Source organism: Rhopilema esculentum, chromosome 20, assembly GCF_057945365.1.
Source record: "Rhopilema esculentum isolate cy_ngs chromosome 20, ASM5794536v1, whole genome shotgun sequence".
Lineage (NCBI taxonomy): Eukaryota > Metazoa > Cnidaria > Scyphozoa > Rhizostomeae > Rhizostomatidae > Rhopilema > Rhopilema esculentum.
Window position 1 is genome coordinate 6,805,732 of NC_142834.1, and position 16,386 is coordinate 6,822,117.

General features: G+C 37.4%; 2 protein-coding genes across 2 annotated transcripts; both read right to left on the reverse strand.

Annotated features, from left to right (window-relative positions):
- Positions 1-1,513: 1,513 nt before the first annotated feature.
- Positions 1,514-11,429, reverse strand: LOC135687126 (uncharacterized). Its single transcript, XM_065203603.2, has 6 exons — positions 10,218-11,429; positions 9,400-9,487; positions 6,138-6,251; positions 4,968-5,093; positions 3,431-3,652; positions 1,514-2,383 (listed from the first exon to the last, which is right to left on the reverse strand). The coding sequence occupies exons 1-6, from the start codon at positions 10,554-10,556 to the stop codon at positions 2,034-2,036; spliced, it is 1,239 nt and encodes a 412-aa protein (XP_065059675.2). The 5' UTR covers positions 10,557-11,429; the 3' UTR covers positions 1,514-2,033.
- Positions 11,430-11,576: 147 nt separating this feature from the next.
- Positions 11,577-16,330, reverse strand: LOC135687127 (uncharacterized). Its single transcript, XM_065203604.2, has 5 exons — positions 14,418-16,330; positions 13,559-13,620; positions 13,202-13,363; positions 12,495-12,620; positions 11,577-12,142 (listed from the first exon to the last, which is right to left on the reverse strand). Exons 1-5 carry the CDS (start codon positions 14,653-14,655, stop codon positions 11,759-11,761), a joined length of 972 nt encoding a protein of 323 aa, XP_065059676.2. The 5' UTR covers positions 14,656-16,330; the 3' UTR covers positions 11,577-11,758.
- Positions 16,331-16,386: the final 56 nt, after the last annotated feature.

A 16,386-nucleotide genomic window follows, 5' to 3' on the forward strand; every position in this document is an offset into this window, starting at 1 on the left:
ATTTATTGAGAGAATTTTACTTCTTGAACAGAAAAGTGCATCTTCTTTGTCTCGAGTATTTTCAGTATGCCACGTTTACACATGCAAAATGCCCCCCCCCCCCCAGTGGCGCCATGCCCGAACAAAAGCACTTCTCAGAGAGTTCTTCGGTCAACTTTTGCTAAGCTGGAGATCTTTGAAAGGGCATTTCCATCATATGCAAGCAGCTCTTCGATTTCTTTGAGCTTCGAGGCTAAAAATGCAGCCAGATCTCGCTATATCTTTTTGCTTTTTAGGAATCTTCTACAGAAGACTTTTAAATTCACGCTAAATGTTGCATGAAAAGTTATGACTGTGAGCAAAGTGTGATTCTTTATGTTTGGAATAAAATGTGATGCTGAGTAACTATAGCCAGATCGACTAGCCATCCGTCTCACTCCTCCTCTGCTTTTATAAGCGCCTTCTCGCAAAGACTTCTAAAAAATATGCCCCATCTAAAAACTGTCTAATTAATCAGTCTTCAAGGGCTACTTCTTGAATTCACGGTATTCTCGAAAGCAAGCCTCATTCTAACGGGTCATCTTCTGTTTGACCTTCATTCTGTTCAAATTCCACGCACCCCATTCACGGGGCCCTTTTTGTTTAAGTTTATCTCCAAATCTCTAGTTCATAACTATGAGCTTGCATTTTAATATAGGTCAGAGATTATTTCACCAAAGAATTTATTCCCTTAAAATATTTTCCTAAGTTTTACAAAGTCTCTTGTAACGGTTTCCCGCCTAGCCATAACGCCCCTGGGACCAAACAGAGGACGTCATAGCTTTTGTTATAAATGATTCCAGCAAAAAGAGGTGTAGGTATGGAAATAAAGGATTAAATTTATCGTTCTCTGTTCAGTAAGCCTAAACGTCTCTAATGCAGACAAAATGCTTGTTGTTATGCTTTCCCTTCTTTGGCTCGTTATTAAGAGATTCCCATTTAAACGAAATTTTTACAATGTAGACTTCATATTGACTCTTCTACACAATTCAGAAGATGTAACCTCGTGCTAAAAAGTTTCCACCAACATGCTTTCTGGGGGTGAATGTAAGACAGGGCGAGAAGCTAAGCACCTAAGCTTTTAGCATAAGATCATTTCAGAAAAACCATTTGGATATGTACTGTATTAACCACGTTTTAAGATGATTTTAGAATAAGCCAGGAGGTCTCAAATTGACAGAATGTGTCAAAAATGATAGCCAACAGTCTGCAGTTTTATGTTTCATCTCATATCTCTCGTGCTTACTAGTATCTCGTGCTTACTGGTTTTAAATATTAGGCAATATTTATGCTTGACAAGATTTTTGTGACCCACTCATCTCCTTGATCTTATCGGTGCATATTCACAAATTTTATAACACATGAAGAATAAAAGCGGTCATTATTTTGTCAATTCTTTCTTTAAAATGAGCGATCTTGGTTTCCTTCCTTAAGATGATATTCTATTGTACCTCATCGAACAAAGAAATGCACGAAGGAATGAATCACATAACAGTTACAAGTTACTATTTTCAATGATGTACAGCAAGGCACAATGTCGAATTAATCTTGTTTTAACAAATTTCCTTTAAAACCAAATTACATTGGCAAAGAAGAAGTTCATATTTAACATTAATCATACTGCTAATATTAGAAAAAACTCGAGTAACTTTCATATTTTTTTTGAAGTAATTTAAGAAATCTATACATTATATTGCACAATAGAATCGTGTGTAATTATGTGAGGGAGATTTTCAAGAAGGGTTTACATATCCAAAAGCATTGCAAAAACCCCTTTCCGGGAACTTTCTACGTTCTCGATGGGAATACCTTTTGTAGATAGAAATGGACTTATTTGGTTGCTAATAAATTCTAAGAATGCTTCTCTTTTTTATGCAAAATTTATCTTCTAAAGAACCCTGCCCCAACCCTAATTTTTCTAAATTGTTTCCCATTTCTTGAAGCGCAGGATACAAATACAAAATGATGTACTTATTTAAGGTATGTACACTTTGCCAATCTCAGATTGTGTCCGTCTAGCCAGTCCCACAGTACCGTAAGCTGCAGGTAGTTGAAACCAGCTCATAGACGTAAAAGGATCCACAGTTTCTTACTTTGATAGCTCTGTTCCAAACACAGCAATTACCACTATAATTGAAGCACACCGTACGATCAACTACCCCTTCAGCCTGAGTTGGATGTGTCCCCTGCATCCATCCCGGAGCATGAGTCGAACAGTAGAGCTTAGTAACGCAAGACGTCGGCATCATAGTACCAGCTGATCCCATAAATCGATATGATCCTCCCAGGGCACTGTCACAATTAACAACTCCAGTTTGAGTGATATGGCGGCTTGCATCACTTAAAGTGTTGTAGTTTGTGCAAGCTATAGGGGAATCAAAAGTCCTTTTCATGAAAATACTTGTGCAAATTGATAAACGTAGAAGTATAAAAACCTGTAACCGGGGGGCCTTCCTCCTTTAACAGGAAGAAGATACTTTGGGAAGTTACACAAAAAAACCTTTAATAAATTGATATTGGGGAAGAGGGAATAGACAAGAAAAGCTCTTTTCCCCCATTTTAAGCTGATGCGCCAGCCAGCCCTGCTTAAAACATCAAAACATCAAATAGCAGAAAAGATGCCTTAAGGCATGACAAGCATTTATTATGCCGGAAAAAGAAACTCAAACAGATCGGGTAAAAGAAAAACGTGAGGAAGCACATTACAAGAGACCATTACGAATAGCAAACGATAACAACTTAGGGCGATTAAAATAGAGGCGGATAAACGCCCCTCCTGAAACAAATTAATTGAATCAGGGACGTCACCAAAGGGAGGTACGGGTGGGTTTTGTTTGTCGGCACATTAAGAATTTTTGCCGGGCAAATGATGGAATTTTTGTACTCATTCTGTAACCTTTTTGAAACAATTGTAACATATTAACTTTTCTGTGTATTTAAACTTTAAAAGTATGGCACTAGAGTGTAAACTTAGAAAAAGAAACGCATAAAAGTAGCATGTAAGATAATCTATCTTTTGACCACACCCTTAAAGAGTGAGACACGCCCTTTTTGTCGGCAGATTCACCTTTTCACCCATCCGAACAGTTTTTTTGGCTTCGCCCCTGCATTGAGTCATCATTTGCTTGCTCATCACACATTGTTGTGCCATGCATTGACAATAGATGGTATGGTAAGGTTGTTATGAAACAGTTAAAGCTGCCATGTTTGAAAGATTTGTCTGAAAAGAAACATTTTTTACCACCGCATTCTATAAGCCCTTAAAATTGAATAAATCTGAGCACGCTAAGAATTACTTCTCAAAACTTAAAGTCGTTAAGAATTTAGGACAGTTTGGTTTATTTAATCGGAGGATAGGACTAGGTTCAAGGGAAAAGTAATCAGAAGAAATGTTTCAAAAGACTACACTTACACGGAGAAATGAATGCACTAATGTAGGATGTTCCACTTCTTGAAGTCATGCCAAACTCACAAAAACAAGAGACCGACCCAGTCACAGCATTGACTGTTGCTCCGTTTGCATATATACCATTGTTCGTTCTTTTGCTGCACTCGCGAAGGCATGCCTCTTTGTCTGAGAAGGCACCAATGTTGACCTCGATTCCGCCAGTACCGTCACCGGTTACCCATGATCCTAATAGAACAAAAACACACATCTCATCTAACCATAAACCTAAGAAAACAACGAATCTTTTTCAGTAAATTTTTGTTGTGGCTATGAAAACGGCTATGATTCAGTGCAGTCAATTATTGTCTTTAAAATAATGTAGAATTTGATAAAAGGGAGCAATTTTTCCTTTTAGCTTAATATTTTACTTTTTTGTTGTAAAAGGACCAACTGCGACGTTGTTATATTTTGGATCAATTGTGCCCTGTGCCACGAAATGAAACATGAAATTAAGTTCCTGTGAACATTCATTAAGATACAATCCTGTAGGCATATACAAGAGGATTCATCAATTCATTTCTTATAGGAAAGTTGACAGTCAGGCAAAACTCCAAAATAAATCGAAATTATTAATCAAAGGGAAGAGAATTTCTTGAAATAACCTGATCAAGAATGCTGTTGTGGATATTAAGGGCACTACGGCGGCCCATAGGGATTGAAAAATGGATTTTTTATAGAGTACAGAACAAAACCGGTGAGTACAACTGGAAGGGCAGGCCGTGTGTCCAGTCGTTTAATCCCCTCCCTGCATCCCTTGCCAGTCTGCAACTGCACCATTTGAATCTAATTAGGTTGAAGATTGAAGCATACGCTCATTTTTGAGAGAAGCAAGGAAAACTTTCAGGACTGGAGTTTCTCGACTTCTCACGAGATCGAGTACTCAAAGTCTCCTGATATAATAGCTTACCAGAAAACATTACAATAGGAAGTTGAGTGCAGTATGGAAGTAGAGTGCAATATGGAAGTTGAATGCAATACAGTTTGTATCTGTTTTCAAATCTAAATTAATAAAAAGTGCCTTCCTCCAAACACGTTGATACACTCTTTCTAATTAGAATAGCTTTACAAGAACACAAGCCTCAAATATAGTCAAAAGTTAAGAAAAAATTACGAACAAGCTGAGGCTGAGCATTAAAATGTAATTTTTAACAGAGTTTTGAAACACCCTTGAAGAATTTTAGGGGTACCTCAAAGTTGTGCTAAAAATTAAAAACAGCCAGCTTGAACCTCACTTCTCTGGTTCTTATAAAAAAGAGTATGCAGAAGGTGGATAGAATAAAGTTTGATATACAATAAGCAATTACTCTGCATATTAAACTCGAATTATTCCAATGAATCATTTTAAATCGCTACATAGTCGCTTGAAGCTTAGACCGTATCTTGTTTTAATTAAGGTTTCGTTAAACCTGTCTGCCAGAGCTGAAAGCATCGTATAAATAGTTTCTTATAAAAGAAGAATGTAGAAAGGAAAGAGATTCTTAAAAAAGTAAAAATTGCGTACCTGGCGTTGGTGTATTCTCACAGTTTGTACCAATGTATCCAGAAACACAAGCACAAGTATATTGATTAAGACCATCAGAGCAGGTGCCGCCATTCTTACAAGGGGTGCTTGCACATTCATTGATGTCTTAAAGAAAACAGAAATCGGTTAAGTATTACAATATGTTCGCGTGTGCCTGTGACCCTTAAGTCTTGTCTATTAATTGCTACGTAATTGGTGATTTGTGTGTATTGGGGGTTATCTATGTTTGTAGTGGGTCGTAACAGAGAATCCATTCAAATCTACAAAAAATATGAGAAATATCACGAACAGAGCGTGGGTAATAAAACGGTTTGGCATGAAAAAGTTAGTTTCAACAGTTGAAAGTGTCATTTGTGAGAAGTCCAAGGCTCTTGAAATGATCATGGATCAAATAAGATGAAAATTCATAACATATCACTGAAAACAAGCGAAACTAGCATCAAATCCATGGGCTCCGACAAAGGTTGAAAAGTGGGGGGGGGGGGGGCAAGGAAAAATTTAACACCCATAACAAAAGATTTTGAAAAATACTCTATTGTTTTGCAAAAAAAGTGGGGGGCCCCTCCCTTCGTCGGAGGCCCTGGAATCACACAAAGGGAACAAAGATGCTAAACTGCGGAAATCAGGCCAAAGAGCGGCCGCTGACCCGAGGACTGCTGACGAACCAAGGAATTGATGTAACAATTGCTCGGGCAGAAAGAGTTAAGATGCTTTGCGGGTTATTGCAATGTGTTTGATGAGAAAAAAAATTGTAAAAAACCAAGCTGCTAATATTTCACAAATTCGTTATTAACATTCAGGCAATCGTCTGCATTTGGGCTGAGTTGGAAAATTTCCTGATGCATTTTTTATCCAGCTCAGCAGAAAATTCGTTAAATTCGAAATGATAGGCCTTTTTCAACAAGGAAAATAAAAAAGGTTCAAGATAGCGAATTCTTGAGATAGCAGGCAGTCGAAAGGGTGGGTGTCAACTGCTACAAAACTACAAAGATTTATTGATATTTCGTTTTATCAAAAGTTTGCATTTACCGGGAATGTAGTGAAAGGGGAATGCTCCATTCAAATGACAAAAAATCGAATTACCAGATGTGTAAAATTATGAGAATTGTATTTGACAAGTGCAGCAAACAGGAACGTAACTCGACTTACCTGTTTGACAGTTCGTACCCCCGTATCCAGGGACGCAAGTGCAGGAATAGCTATTCACCAGGTTTTGGCAAGTTGCTCCGTTTAGGCAAGGGTTGCTCTGGCATTCATTGATATCTGTTTGAAAAAAGATTTCTTATCTCGTGGGAAGGCAAATTCTTGATGAAAAGGGATAACCAACCAATTGTGTCGCATATTAATAACCACTGATGCAGCACCTCGATTAACGGCCTCGTTCCGGATATTTCACAGAGTTTCTCCATAAGAAATGCTTGACCTCGAATCGGAATTTAACACCCTTTAGTTCGACCACATGTTTTTGTGATGAAAGTGTTTATAATATTGATTTCTTGACAACAACAACAGTTTGAAAACGGATAAGGGATTTGATTGCAAAATCACTCGGAGTCTTATTTTACACCCTCTTTTGGATTACTTCAGATTGTTTCAAGGGAACATTTTCACGGGAACATGTCGCGCCACGCCAGTAACATAATTGTTTTAAACTGGCATTACAATACTGTTGTCATAGATAGCTACTACCACAGAACCTATGCTTTGACCCTTGCGATTCTGCTTGCACATGAGTTTCTGAATTGGCTAAAACACCTTGCCTTGTCTGCAGCTGGTCAACAGAAATGAATAGATGTTGTTAAAAATATACTTCAGAATTCGCAAGGCACTGATTGGGCAACCTCAACAGTCATGTGCTCGCGTTTCTGATAGGCCTATTTCGATCCTAGCATAGTGTTCTGACGTTTTATACCCTTAAGAGTGTCAGAGGAAAAGCTTAAGTATGTTCTAAAATTTTTACTTTTTTCAAAGCATTTTAAATCTTGAAATAAACGTTTTTGTTGTTCCTATCTGTAAATTCTGTAAAATAGCAGCAAAACAGTTAAATACTCTTTAAAGAAAGCAAGGTTCATTGATGACAGAGAAATCCCGATAAGAGGATTCTTCTTTTTTTCACTTAAATTTGTTTGTACTGATATGGATCTAATTTGCTAGTTACAGGAACCCAAAACAAGCTATTTAAAGTATCAACGGAGGGTCTTACGACTAGCTTGCTCGGACTATTCGCGTTCGAATAAAAAAACTATCCCTTCAACAACTCGCACAGATTGAATAAAAATCTTGGTTACGACAAGTTTGTTCGGTGATTTGAAATATCAATCTATTACTTAGATGGCATTATGCAGTCTAAAATGTCGAACAAAAAACAATATTTTCTTGAAAGAATCTCGAGCGAGAGAAAGGGTTGCCCAACAATGTTGTAGACCCTAGGAAATGCGTTATTTGAAAATCAATAAAAACTGAGAGGATTTTAGGACCTTCGATTCAGTGATAGCTTTCGAGGAATTAATTGATTTCATAGCTTGCAGTCAGTGGCGGCGCCAAGGGGTGGTATGGGCGGGGGGGGGTAATTACCTCCCCACTTTTCTGAAAATATAGTCTCTATATTTCTTCTAAAAATGGATTAAAAAGCGCTGGGTAGGGGTAGATCAAATTTTTCAAGGAAAATTTCTGGCGCCACCTCTGGGTGTAGTCTGGATAATTAGTGGCTATCGGGTTGAACTTAGACACTAAAAAAAGAAAAAATAACTAAGTTGAGCGTAACACAACATTTTCATGGACAAAAAGTTAGTAAAATGGGCTGTAAAGAAGCTCGAAGCTGTGAAAAGCCAACTAGATTGTCAAGTGTTTGAAATAAATATTTGAACAAATATTAATTCGTCTCATTTTTTTGCTCGCCGGCTCCTAAATCTTTTGTACTATCCTCTATTTGGAAAGAAAAAAAAGGCCAAATTGACTATCTTGTGAAAAAAAATATTGGCCGTTACATAGAGTGTCCGCTTTTTAGAAAGTTTTTTGCCCGCAACTCGCGCGCGATAGCGCGCGAGTGAAGGGCTTATAGTCTGCCCCGCGTATAAGTAGCATATGGAAGCTTCAGTTCATGTTGTCAGCACTTTGTCAGCAGATTTTGTCACTTTTCTGCTGCCATGACAACTGTCAATCAATTTCATTGTCAATCAATCGGCTTTGTCGAGGAGGTCGTTAACCGCCACCTCTTTGTGCGGAAGGGAATTATCTTCGGAGAGATGCTCTGCCAAGACTCTGTTAAAGGCCTTCGGTTTTTTGGCACGAAAACAGTTCTGCATCACAGCTCGGTTCTCCGCAATGGATGGAAGTTTCGATTCGAAGTTTTGGGAATCAAAACCAGTCGAATGCCACACCTTTCTCCCAAAAACTCGACACCGTACGAGCAAAAGTTATGATTGTCGTGATTATAGTCCGTACATCGCTGTACGAATCCTTTATCGCAATCGATTTTAGCTGTACCCGTTCTATCACGTGTCCATTTTCATACGTCTTTGCTTCACGAAAACGCAAAATAAATGTCAAACCCTAGAAAAACTTCATGATTTTCAAAAGGGCGTTGGACTTAAATCAAAGGCAAACTGAACACCAAAAATTCTTGATAAAAAGAATAGTTTAGCATCAACTAGAGCAGCTGTTTTTATAAAATTGTGAAAAGCCAAGATGGTGTCTTCTTCGAATATCCTGACCTAAATTTTCAAAACAATCATTATCAAGGAACTAATTGTTTGCGGGCAGTACTAGCAAGAGCTATTTCTAGTTATAAGACTTTGACCAGAAAACTATAAGACTTTTAGAGTGTCCGTTAATTGGAAATAATACTGTATCATGTCCACATTTGATTCCTGCAAATTTGAACTATACTGAGTTTATCAGTCCAAGGGGTATAGTGCCAGGTGAAAATACTTTCTTTGAAGGTATCAGGAAAATATGGAATTTCATGGGTGATTGAAGATTCCGACTTGTTTTAAAGATTCGCGACAGGCAATGAATTTGCATGAGTCTCAGAAGAGTCTATTATTGGGCAACCTGCTATCATACAAGTTCATATACTTGCGTGGTGCCCAAGCAACAAATCCTTGCCACCAGTTGTTATTTGTGTATGTACGATGTTGTGCTTTTCGCTTTCAAACAATACCAAAACCGCTCCCCTGCAAGGTTCATTACTTGTTGGGAGACTAATGACTCCAATCCTCCGCCCTGGAGTCAAAAAGGATGCGTGATAATTTCTTCATTCCGTGCGCACGCTTCTTGACTCCAGGATGGAGTGTTGCCTCACGTACTTGAATACTTTGTTCTTGTTCGTCTCCTCAACAATTACGTCTGACAGCTACACGACAGAGCCATCTTTTCATACCCACCCTTAGAAAAATCGAATACAACTTACCGATGCACTCATAGCCTACTTGGGTCGCACAGGTTTCTTTGCATTCGTACCCGGGATCACATGTTACAACACGGCAACGAGGACCAACCTAAAATGCAAACAAAACCGTAAGCAAATATTACAAACAGGGCGACGCTATGGTGGGATACCGGTGGGGTACTGGGGGTATTGGGGTACTGGGGGGAGTCCCGGGGGAAGTGACGAGAATTTTCGATGAAATATTTTCGGTCTTTTCAGACGGTGATGCTTTTTTTATTCACTTTTTTTTGAGTTAGTAAACGTACACACTAGCTATACTAAAGCTAATTAAAACCAACTAAATATATAAAAGTAACAGAATTTAACAACGCAACAAAAATAGATGAATAACTAATAAGATACATCAATGTAAAGTAGGTATCCTGTCATTTTATATAGCCTACTTGTCCTAAAAAAGGTTTACAAATGCGGCATGAGCAAGAAATTGCTGACATAGCTTTTAAGATTTTTATATTTGAGCTTGAGGTTTTTTTGTGGGAACTGAGTTCCATACTTCTGCATGACTTAAACCACGGTCATTTTCAACAAGAGGTAAATGGAAAACAAAAAATATATTTTTCTGAACAAAATATTGTTTTTTTCGTGGGAGATCTTTCAAAATCGTGTCGGCTGATGTCGACTCTGCTTGAAAAAGAGTCACGTGGATGAAAAATACTCATCAATATCATCAATATTTGTTATCGTCTATAAAATTAAATGAAAAGCATTGGCAGAAATTTTTCAGAACCTTCGGCAAGCAAAAGACAAATATTAACACGAGAATAATTCAAAAACTTCACCTGTATTACAGGCTTGTAGTGGACCCAACCAGCTGCAACTGACAACGAAGAACTTATGTTTGTATTCAGCAATTCACAATTCAAGTCTTGGCTTGAACTCGTCTGAATTTTGTAGTTGATTGTCATACAGGTTGCTGTAGAGGTGCATTTTTTGGCACATAATGACAGCCTCGTGATGTTATGGGCCGATATTAGTCCATTGGTTTGCTTCTTGTCTCTCGCTGAAGCAACAAACAATGCATCTTTTCGGCAGGTTGAGGTAAAAATTTGACCTGATGAAGAAAATATCCGGAACATAAATAGTGTATAAGAGAATAGCAAAACCCTGATTGATTGCATTTTGACGATCTCTCGTTTCGTTTTGGTCCTTCAAGAGAAGAAACCGTAGTGCACCTCGTGATACAAATTATGCTAGATATGATGTAGGTAGTTCATAGTAACAAGATGAAAGAATCAGCTACCATGAATAAGATATGGTTGCCATAGGCCATTGGTGCTTCATCATGAAAAGGCATTCTTTCAAATAAATTTCTAGTATTCAATCAATTCAAATACCTTATCATCGAAAATCAACTCGTTCAGAGAGTTTTATAGAAGATAAAAGTCGCCATCCTCTCTTGAACGAATGTCAGATTGAATTAAATTGCAGTTTGCTACAATTAATCATTAATGAGGAGAGAGATAATTATAATAACCAAAGAGAGAATCATTAATGACCTGTTTGAATGTTAATGACTGAATTCTCCCAATGGTTTGCAACCTTTTGGTAAGTGATACTTCTGTAGCTCATGGCGTGCCTATTAGCGTAGTGCTTATAAGCCTAAGCAGGAATAAGGTTTAAAGTGTTGCATGGAGCCAGTTCTACAAAGTAACAATTTCCAGCTAATGTAACAATTATCACTTTAAACCTCATCTTCATTCTCCTTTTCTATTTGACCTCCTCAAGGCGGGAGAGATTACATCCCATTGGTTCGTCCAGGCGGAAAACGCTCACATTCCTTTTTAACTGCCAGTAGCATGTGTTAGGATCTAGACATGATCCAAGTCTATTTGATACTTGAGAGAAGAGTATTTGAGCAAGTCTAGAATCTGAATAGAAAACAACTATATTTTCGCTAATCGTCAAACAACAAAAAACAAGAGGGAGGCAGAAAAGCACAGCTTTTTTCCAAACAACCTGTTTCTTTAAATTTTTAGCATAATACAAGAAAAAGGACAGCGATTCTATTCTAATTATCTATTCAAAGGCAGTGCAACGTATAAGACCACATAAGGACGCACATTCTAGTATCAAGGGCAAATAATCCGGCACATTTGCCTACAGACGCGAGTATGGTTTAAACAATGAACTAAAGCGTCCGTTTGTTAATTTAGCAAAAAGGGTTTCGATGAGCCTAGCTGAATTTCCACACATTGGAAACCGGTTTATGCTTTGTAAAGAACAATCCCAACTTTAATAACAGCAATTTATGTGCAAATATTTTGAGTATTTTACAAATTATATCAAAATCTGGACAAGTTCGAAATTCTTTCGCATCTCATCACCCTCTTTGGCAGATTGGACTTTTTCTTTCGTTTGCCTGGTCCTCGAATTTACTTGAAATTTCTTCAACTTTTTTAAGCGGTGATTTTAATTCTTCAGCTTCATCCTCTGAGCTGCCATTAGCAGCCAGGTCTTGCTTGTCTTCTCCTTTTACCTCATCCGCTTCCGATTCAGCCTCTGAACTAGATGCAGCCTCTTCTGCAGATTCCTTGTCCTCTTCTTTGCATTCTTTGCAAAGAAAACACTGCGGGTCGTTGTTCAGCTCGTCATCGGTGTTTTCTCCATCCACTGAAGCATTATCCTCGCAAGTTGTTTCGCCAATTTCATAATCTGGATCATTCTCTGATTGGTAGCTTTCATCAACAAACAGATATTGCTCGACCTAGCAAAAGAGATAAGATTAGCATTTCCTAAACATTACTCAAAAACCCAAATACGATGAAAAACAAGACTTTTTACGTCATCCCCAAGGGAAAATACAGGTGTTTATACTCAAGAAAAATCCAGCTTCGAATGTCTGGGTGTAGTATAGAGGCATTCATTGCTTTTCATTGACCTTTGCATGTATAAAAGATATATCATCCAAAAATACTTGTATATGATTTTTTAAGCAGTGGCAGGAGCAAAGTTATTCTATACTCTTTGGTAGTAGATACAGCCGTTCTACTTGCAATTTAGAATTAAAAACCCAGATATCTTTTCCTTAAACTAAATGCACCTCTAGAATAACTCACTTTTCCTTCGACCTCCTCGTGTTTTCTTTTCCTCTGATAAGGTGAACTTGTAGAGCGCCTGCATTTTATTCTTGTAGTTGTTCGGCGAACCTCGGATTTCTTTCTGGAAAATATTTCCACGAGCATCTGGCGTAGGAAGAAATTAGGCTCTGAATAAAGAACGCTTTGAATAAGGCAATGGAGTTCGGCTGTAAAGTAACAACATTCACCAATCATCAATCACTGAGGTTATTCACGTTCTTAAAATTACTGAGTCCCAATATGATACTTATCTTCAATATTGTGTTCAGTTAACTACCCAAGCCATATTCAACCTTTTTCCTTTGGTCGTGCACAGATGATGGACTGAAAACAGATACTTAATTGTACAGTAGGAAGGATAGAATAATTGTGGGGTCACTTTTCTATAAGAACAAGAGAAAAGGGACTGTTCATTGAAAACAAAGAATTTTCAGAAATTTCAGGGGGCTCGTGCCTTATATAAATCGAGTTTATCGTTTAAACAACATTTTAAAACACATGGTGATATGATGATTTCGTAAATGCTGATCAGGTATTTGTTTCAAAAACTTTTCTTTCAAAAAACTCTTGTTAATTCTAACATCCATCTCAAGACCGGTTTTGGTGCTAAGTCTTTTAACAGTATACCACAACAACGAACGGGATCTCCTAAACAAAATACAAAGATCAAGGACATCAAGACTCACTCTTAAGTCTTCCTTCAGTTCTCCACGACAAACCCTCCACGCAGAGGCTGCTATCAGCAGTGTCAGTCGAGGCCATAGCATCACTATGCGCAATAGTAGCATAAATGCTTTCAATGACCTCGCTTCGATGCCGTTCTCGTTTTTGAAAATCGTCCCAGTTTTCTGCAAAGACGAGAAAAAAACTAGTTTTAAAATTTCACCAGAGAAAGTCTCTGTTCAAATTTCACCAGAGAAAGTCTCTGTTCAAATTAAATGACAAACCACAACATGGAAAGGGACACTTGCTTGGAAAATTTCAAACGACAAGGCGAGTTGCAATCTAATTTCTAAATTTAACAACGTGATTTTCCAACATACCGGTGAAAGTTTTTTCTCCAAGAAGTCAAGCTGATGACAAAGAAATTCATCCAAAACGACCACTGGAAAGAAAAACTTTACAAATTAATTAAAGGATGCGAGGAATAGCGAAATAATGATAAAATGTTTATTGCCATTTATGCATACGATAATTATTAATAAAAGTAAAGGCGGTCAACAACCTTAATGATTAACAGATGCAAAGAACTTTGAACTTCTAGAATTATTTAACTAGAGTTTTTCTATAGGTTGACTTGGTCAGAAGTAAAAACTATCTGTTATCATCCAGGAACATGCAAGACGAATTATAAAGGATCTAGTTGTTTCACCCCAGCTTTTCAGCCCGGTATAAAATTGCTTATCATAATAACACTTTGAAATTGACTGGTATGTTATTAATAATTCATAATTCAGTTAAGGAGATAATAGGGCACTACCCAGTGATTGCAGTAGCCCAAATTGCCTCCCGACCACACCATCCCACTCTGATTAAAAATATCATTGAAAATATTCAATGGGCAGTCCTTTCGACCAACATTGAGGGCGACCTTCATCAACCCTTTGAAGTGTGTTTAAAGGGCAACAGAATTAAAAACATCAGCATCAGTACGACAGTTCTTAAGATTTTCCTTAATTTCGAAACTGGTTGGAAGGCAATGAACATAAGTCTAAAGAACATTTGATGGAATATAAAAATCGTCAAAAATGGCCGAAGTCGAGGTGACGTTTGAAGCACGTGGCTTTAAATTATCCAGAAAACTTAGTAAAAGTTTTACAATTACTTTATGGTACTTTAAGGTAATTCTGAAAACAAAGGTTTCTAATTTTATAAATTGAAAAGTCTTTTACTGAAATATACCTGTGCTGGATTTGTAAAGGGCCTTGGGAACACACAGGAGCAGCAGCAGACCAATCTTCACCAAAAGCTTTACATAACGCTCGCAAAACCATAATGAAAAACTGATAAGCGCTGAAGAGTGCTTAATGCAATGATACTTGTGCAGCAGATTATTCAAATGGGTGTTCAAATTTGGCAATGACTGTAGCTTCTTGAAAAAGTGCAAATCTTGTGTCGATGTGCTTTCTTTCCCAAGCATCTTGCAGCTGTGTTTAGTCCCGTTCAAGTGAAAGAATAAATCTCTCAGTAACCACTCTTATCTTGATACTAAACGGCGCAAAGCAAACTGGGAAAAAGTGTCGCATAAACTATCCCAAGGGCTATTGCACGATTCGGTTTGATTTTCTATGACCTCAAGAGAGTATCTTCTAAGGAAAGTAAATGTCCCTTGGTAAAAACGCTTTTCGCAAAACAATAGTTTCAGTCAATGACATAAAGAGAAGAGAATAGGGACGCACGAAGAGCTTCCCTATGGGAATAGGAAAAGCAAGACACATAAACACACCAACACGATAGTAGTTTGAATTGGATCACAGTGTTCACGTATCCAGAGCCTAATCTATAAAGCAGTCCCTTCATGGGACACGCGATATAAAACGTCACCAGAAATCCACGAATATATCATTCGACAATCATCCCAAGAAGGTTCTCGGGTAAGCTCTTCACGAAGAGCTCCAGTCTCTTCTGTTTTGTGTCCCCTTATTGGATAGGTCCCTTCTAAAGCTACCTTCTATAATCAACAACAACCCCATCAAATTTGATTAACATCAAAGCGTTTCCTTGTCAATGCTAGCTTAAAAAGAAAGTCATTTATCAACTTCAGAGTTGAGAAGGCCAGTCATGATCAATTCAAGAGCCTTGTACTCTTTTCTACTCTTTATCGTAAAATATTACTACTGATGGTTTATTCATCTTTAAATACTGATGGTTTGTAGCTCTTGCATGGAGTTTAAAGAAATTAATAATATACCATAGATAAAATAACTAAGAGCCTATAGTTTAAAGGAGGCGAACTTTTTCATCAAATTAATATTTAGAAAGATTGTATAACAATAGTGTTGTCAAGTGATGACGTCACAAAAATATATTTTTAGAATTTTTGAAATTTGTTTACATAACCTGAAAGAGTATCATGAAATATATCTGCAAAATCAGATGACCAGATAGATGAGCACAAGCTCTGGCCCCATCAAACCTTTGTAATTTGGTCTCAGTTTATAACTTTATGAACTGAGCCAAATAACACCGTAATCCGTTAGCAAACTTAAAATTTTCTATTGGCCATAGCTAACCCGATTTTTGACAAATTTAACTGATTTTGAATCGATCAGGGTAGTTCATAATGTTCTTTTATGTTATATGGTTAAAAGTCGAAAATTCTAAAAAACATTTTTCTGTAATGTCACACTTGAAAACTCTATTGCAAAAGATAAGGCAAAAACATTAATAAAAAACCGTGAACACAAAAGTTTTATTGAACAAATCGGAGACACAAATCCATTTTTCAATGTTTCAGTTTCTACAGGCTGCAAATATGATCACGTTGTGTAGAATACCGAAAAGATAGCTAATAATAAGATTAATTCAGGGTTTAATTTTCAAAAACTCAACACCGTATTCAGTCGTATTCAGTGATTCACTCGTATTCAGGAAATTCGGAGAGCTCGGTTATTAAAAACTATACTGGCTTGCGACTTGGAAGAGCGTTGAAATTCATAAAGAGGCCGCAAAACACGATGGCGATTGTATGCTCAAAGGCCGCGAGAAAGACGAGTGAATCAATAAATCAAAGTACTGTATCGCATTTTCTGTTCATTCTGAGGAAAGTTTCCAGAAAGAAGAAACCTTCAGGGTGAAGGATGGACGTTACTGGACTCTGACTTACATCACATGCATAAAAAAATATTGCAAAATAAGGTACTTATCTCTT

Excerpts from the sequence above, each read along its gene's own strand:
- LOC135687126 (XM_065203603.2), bottom strand. The coding sequence starts at position 10,556 with ATGCAATCAATCAGGGTTTTGCTATTCTCTTATACACTATTTATGTTC. Across the intron at positions 6,252-9,399 it reads AGTAGGCTATGAGTGCATCG|ATATCAATGAATGCCAGAGC; the intron begins GTAAGTTGTATT and ends TTTTTCAAACAG. Across the intron at positions 3,653-4,967 it reads TGAGAATACACCAACGCCAG|GATCATGGGTAACCGGTGAC; the intron begins GTACGCAATTTT and ends TTGTTCTATTAG.
- LOC135687127 (XM_065203604.2), bottom strand. The coding sequence starts at position 14,655 with ATGCTTGGGAAAGAAAGCACATCGACACAAGATTTGCACTTTTTCAAG. Across the intron at positions 13,621-14,417 it reads CCTTTACAAATCCAGCACAG|TGGTCGTTTTGGATGAATTT; the intron begins GTATATTTCAGT and ends TTTTCTTTCCAG. Across the intron at positions 12,621-13,201 it reads AACTGAAGGAAGACTTAAGA|ATGCTCGTGGAAATATTTTC; the intron begins GTGAGTCTTGAT and ends TTCCTACGCCAG.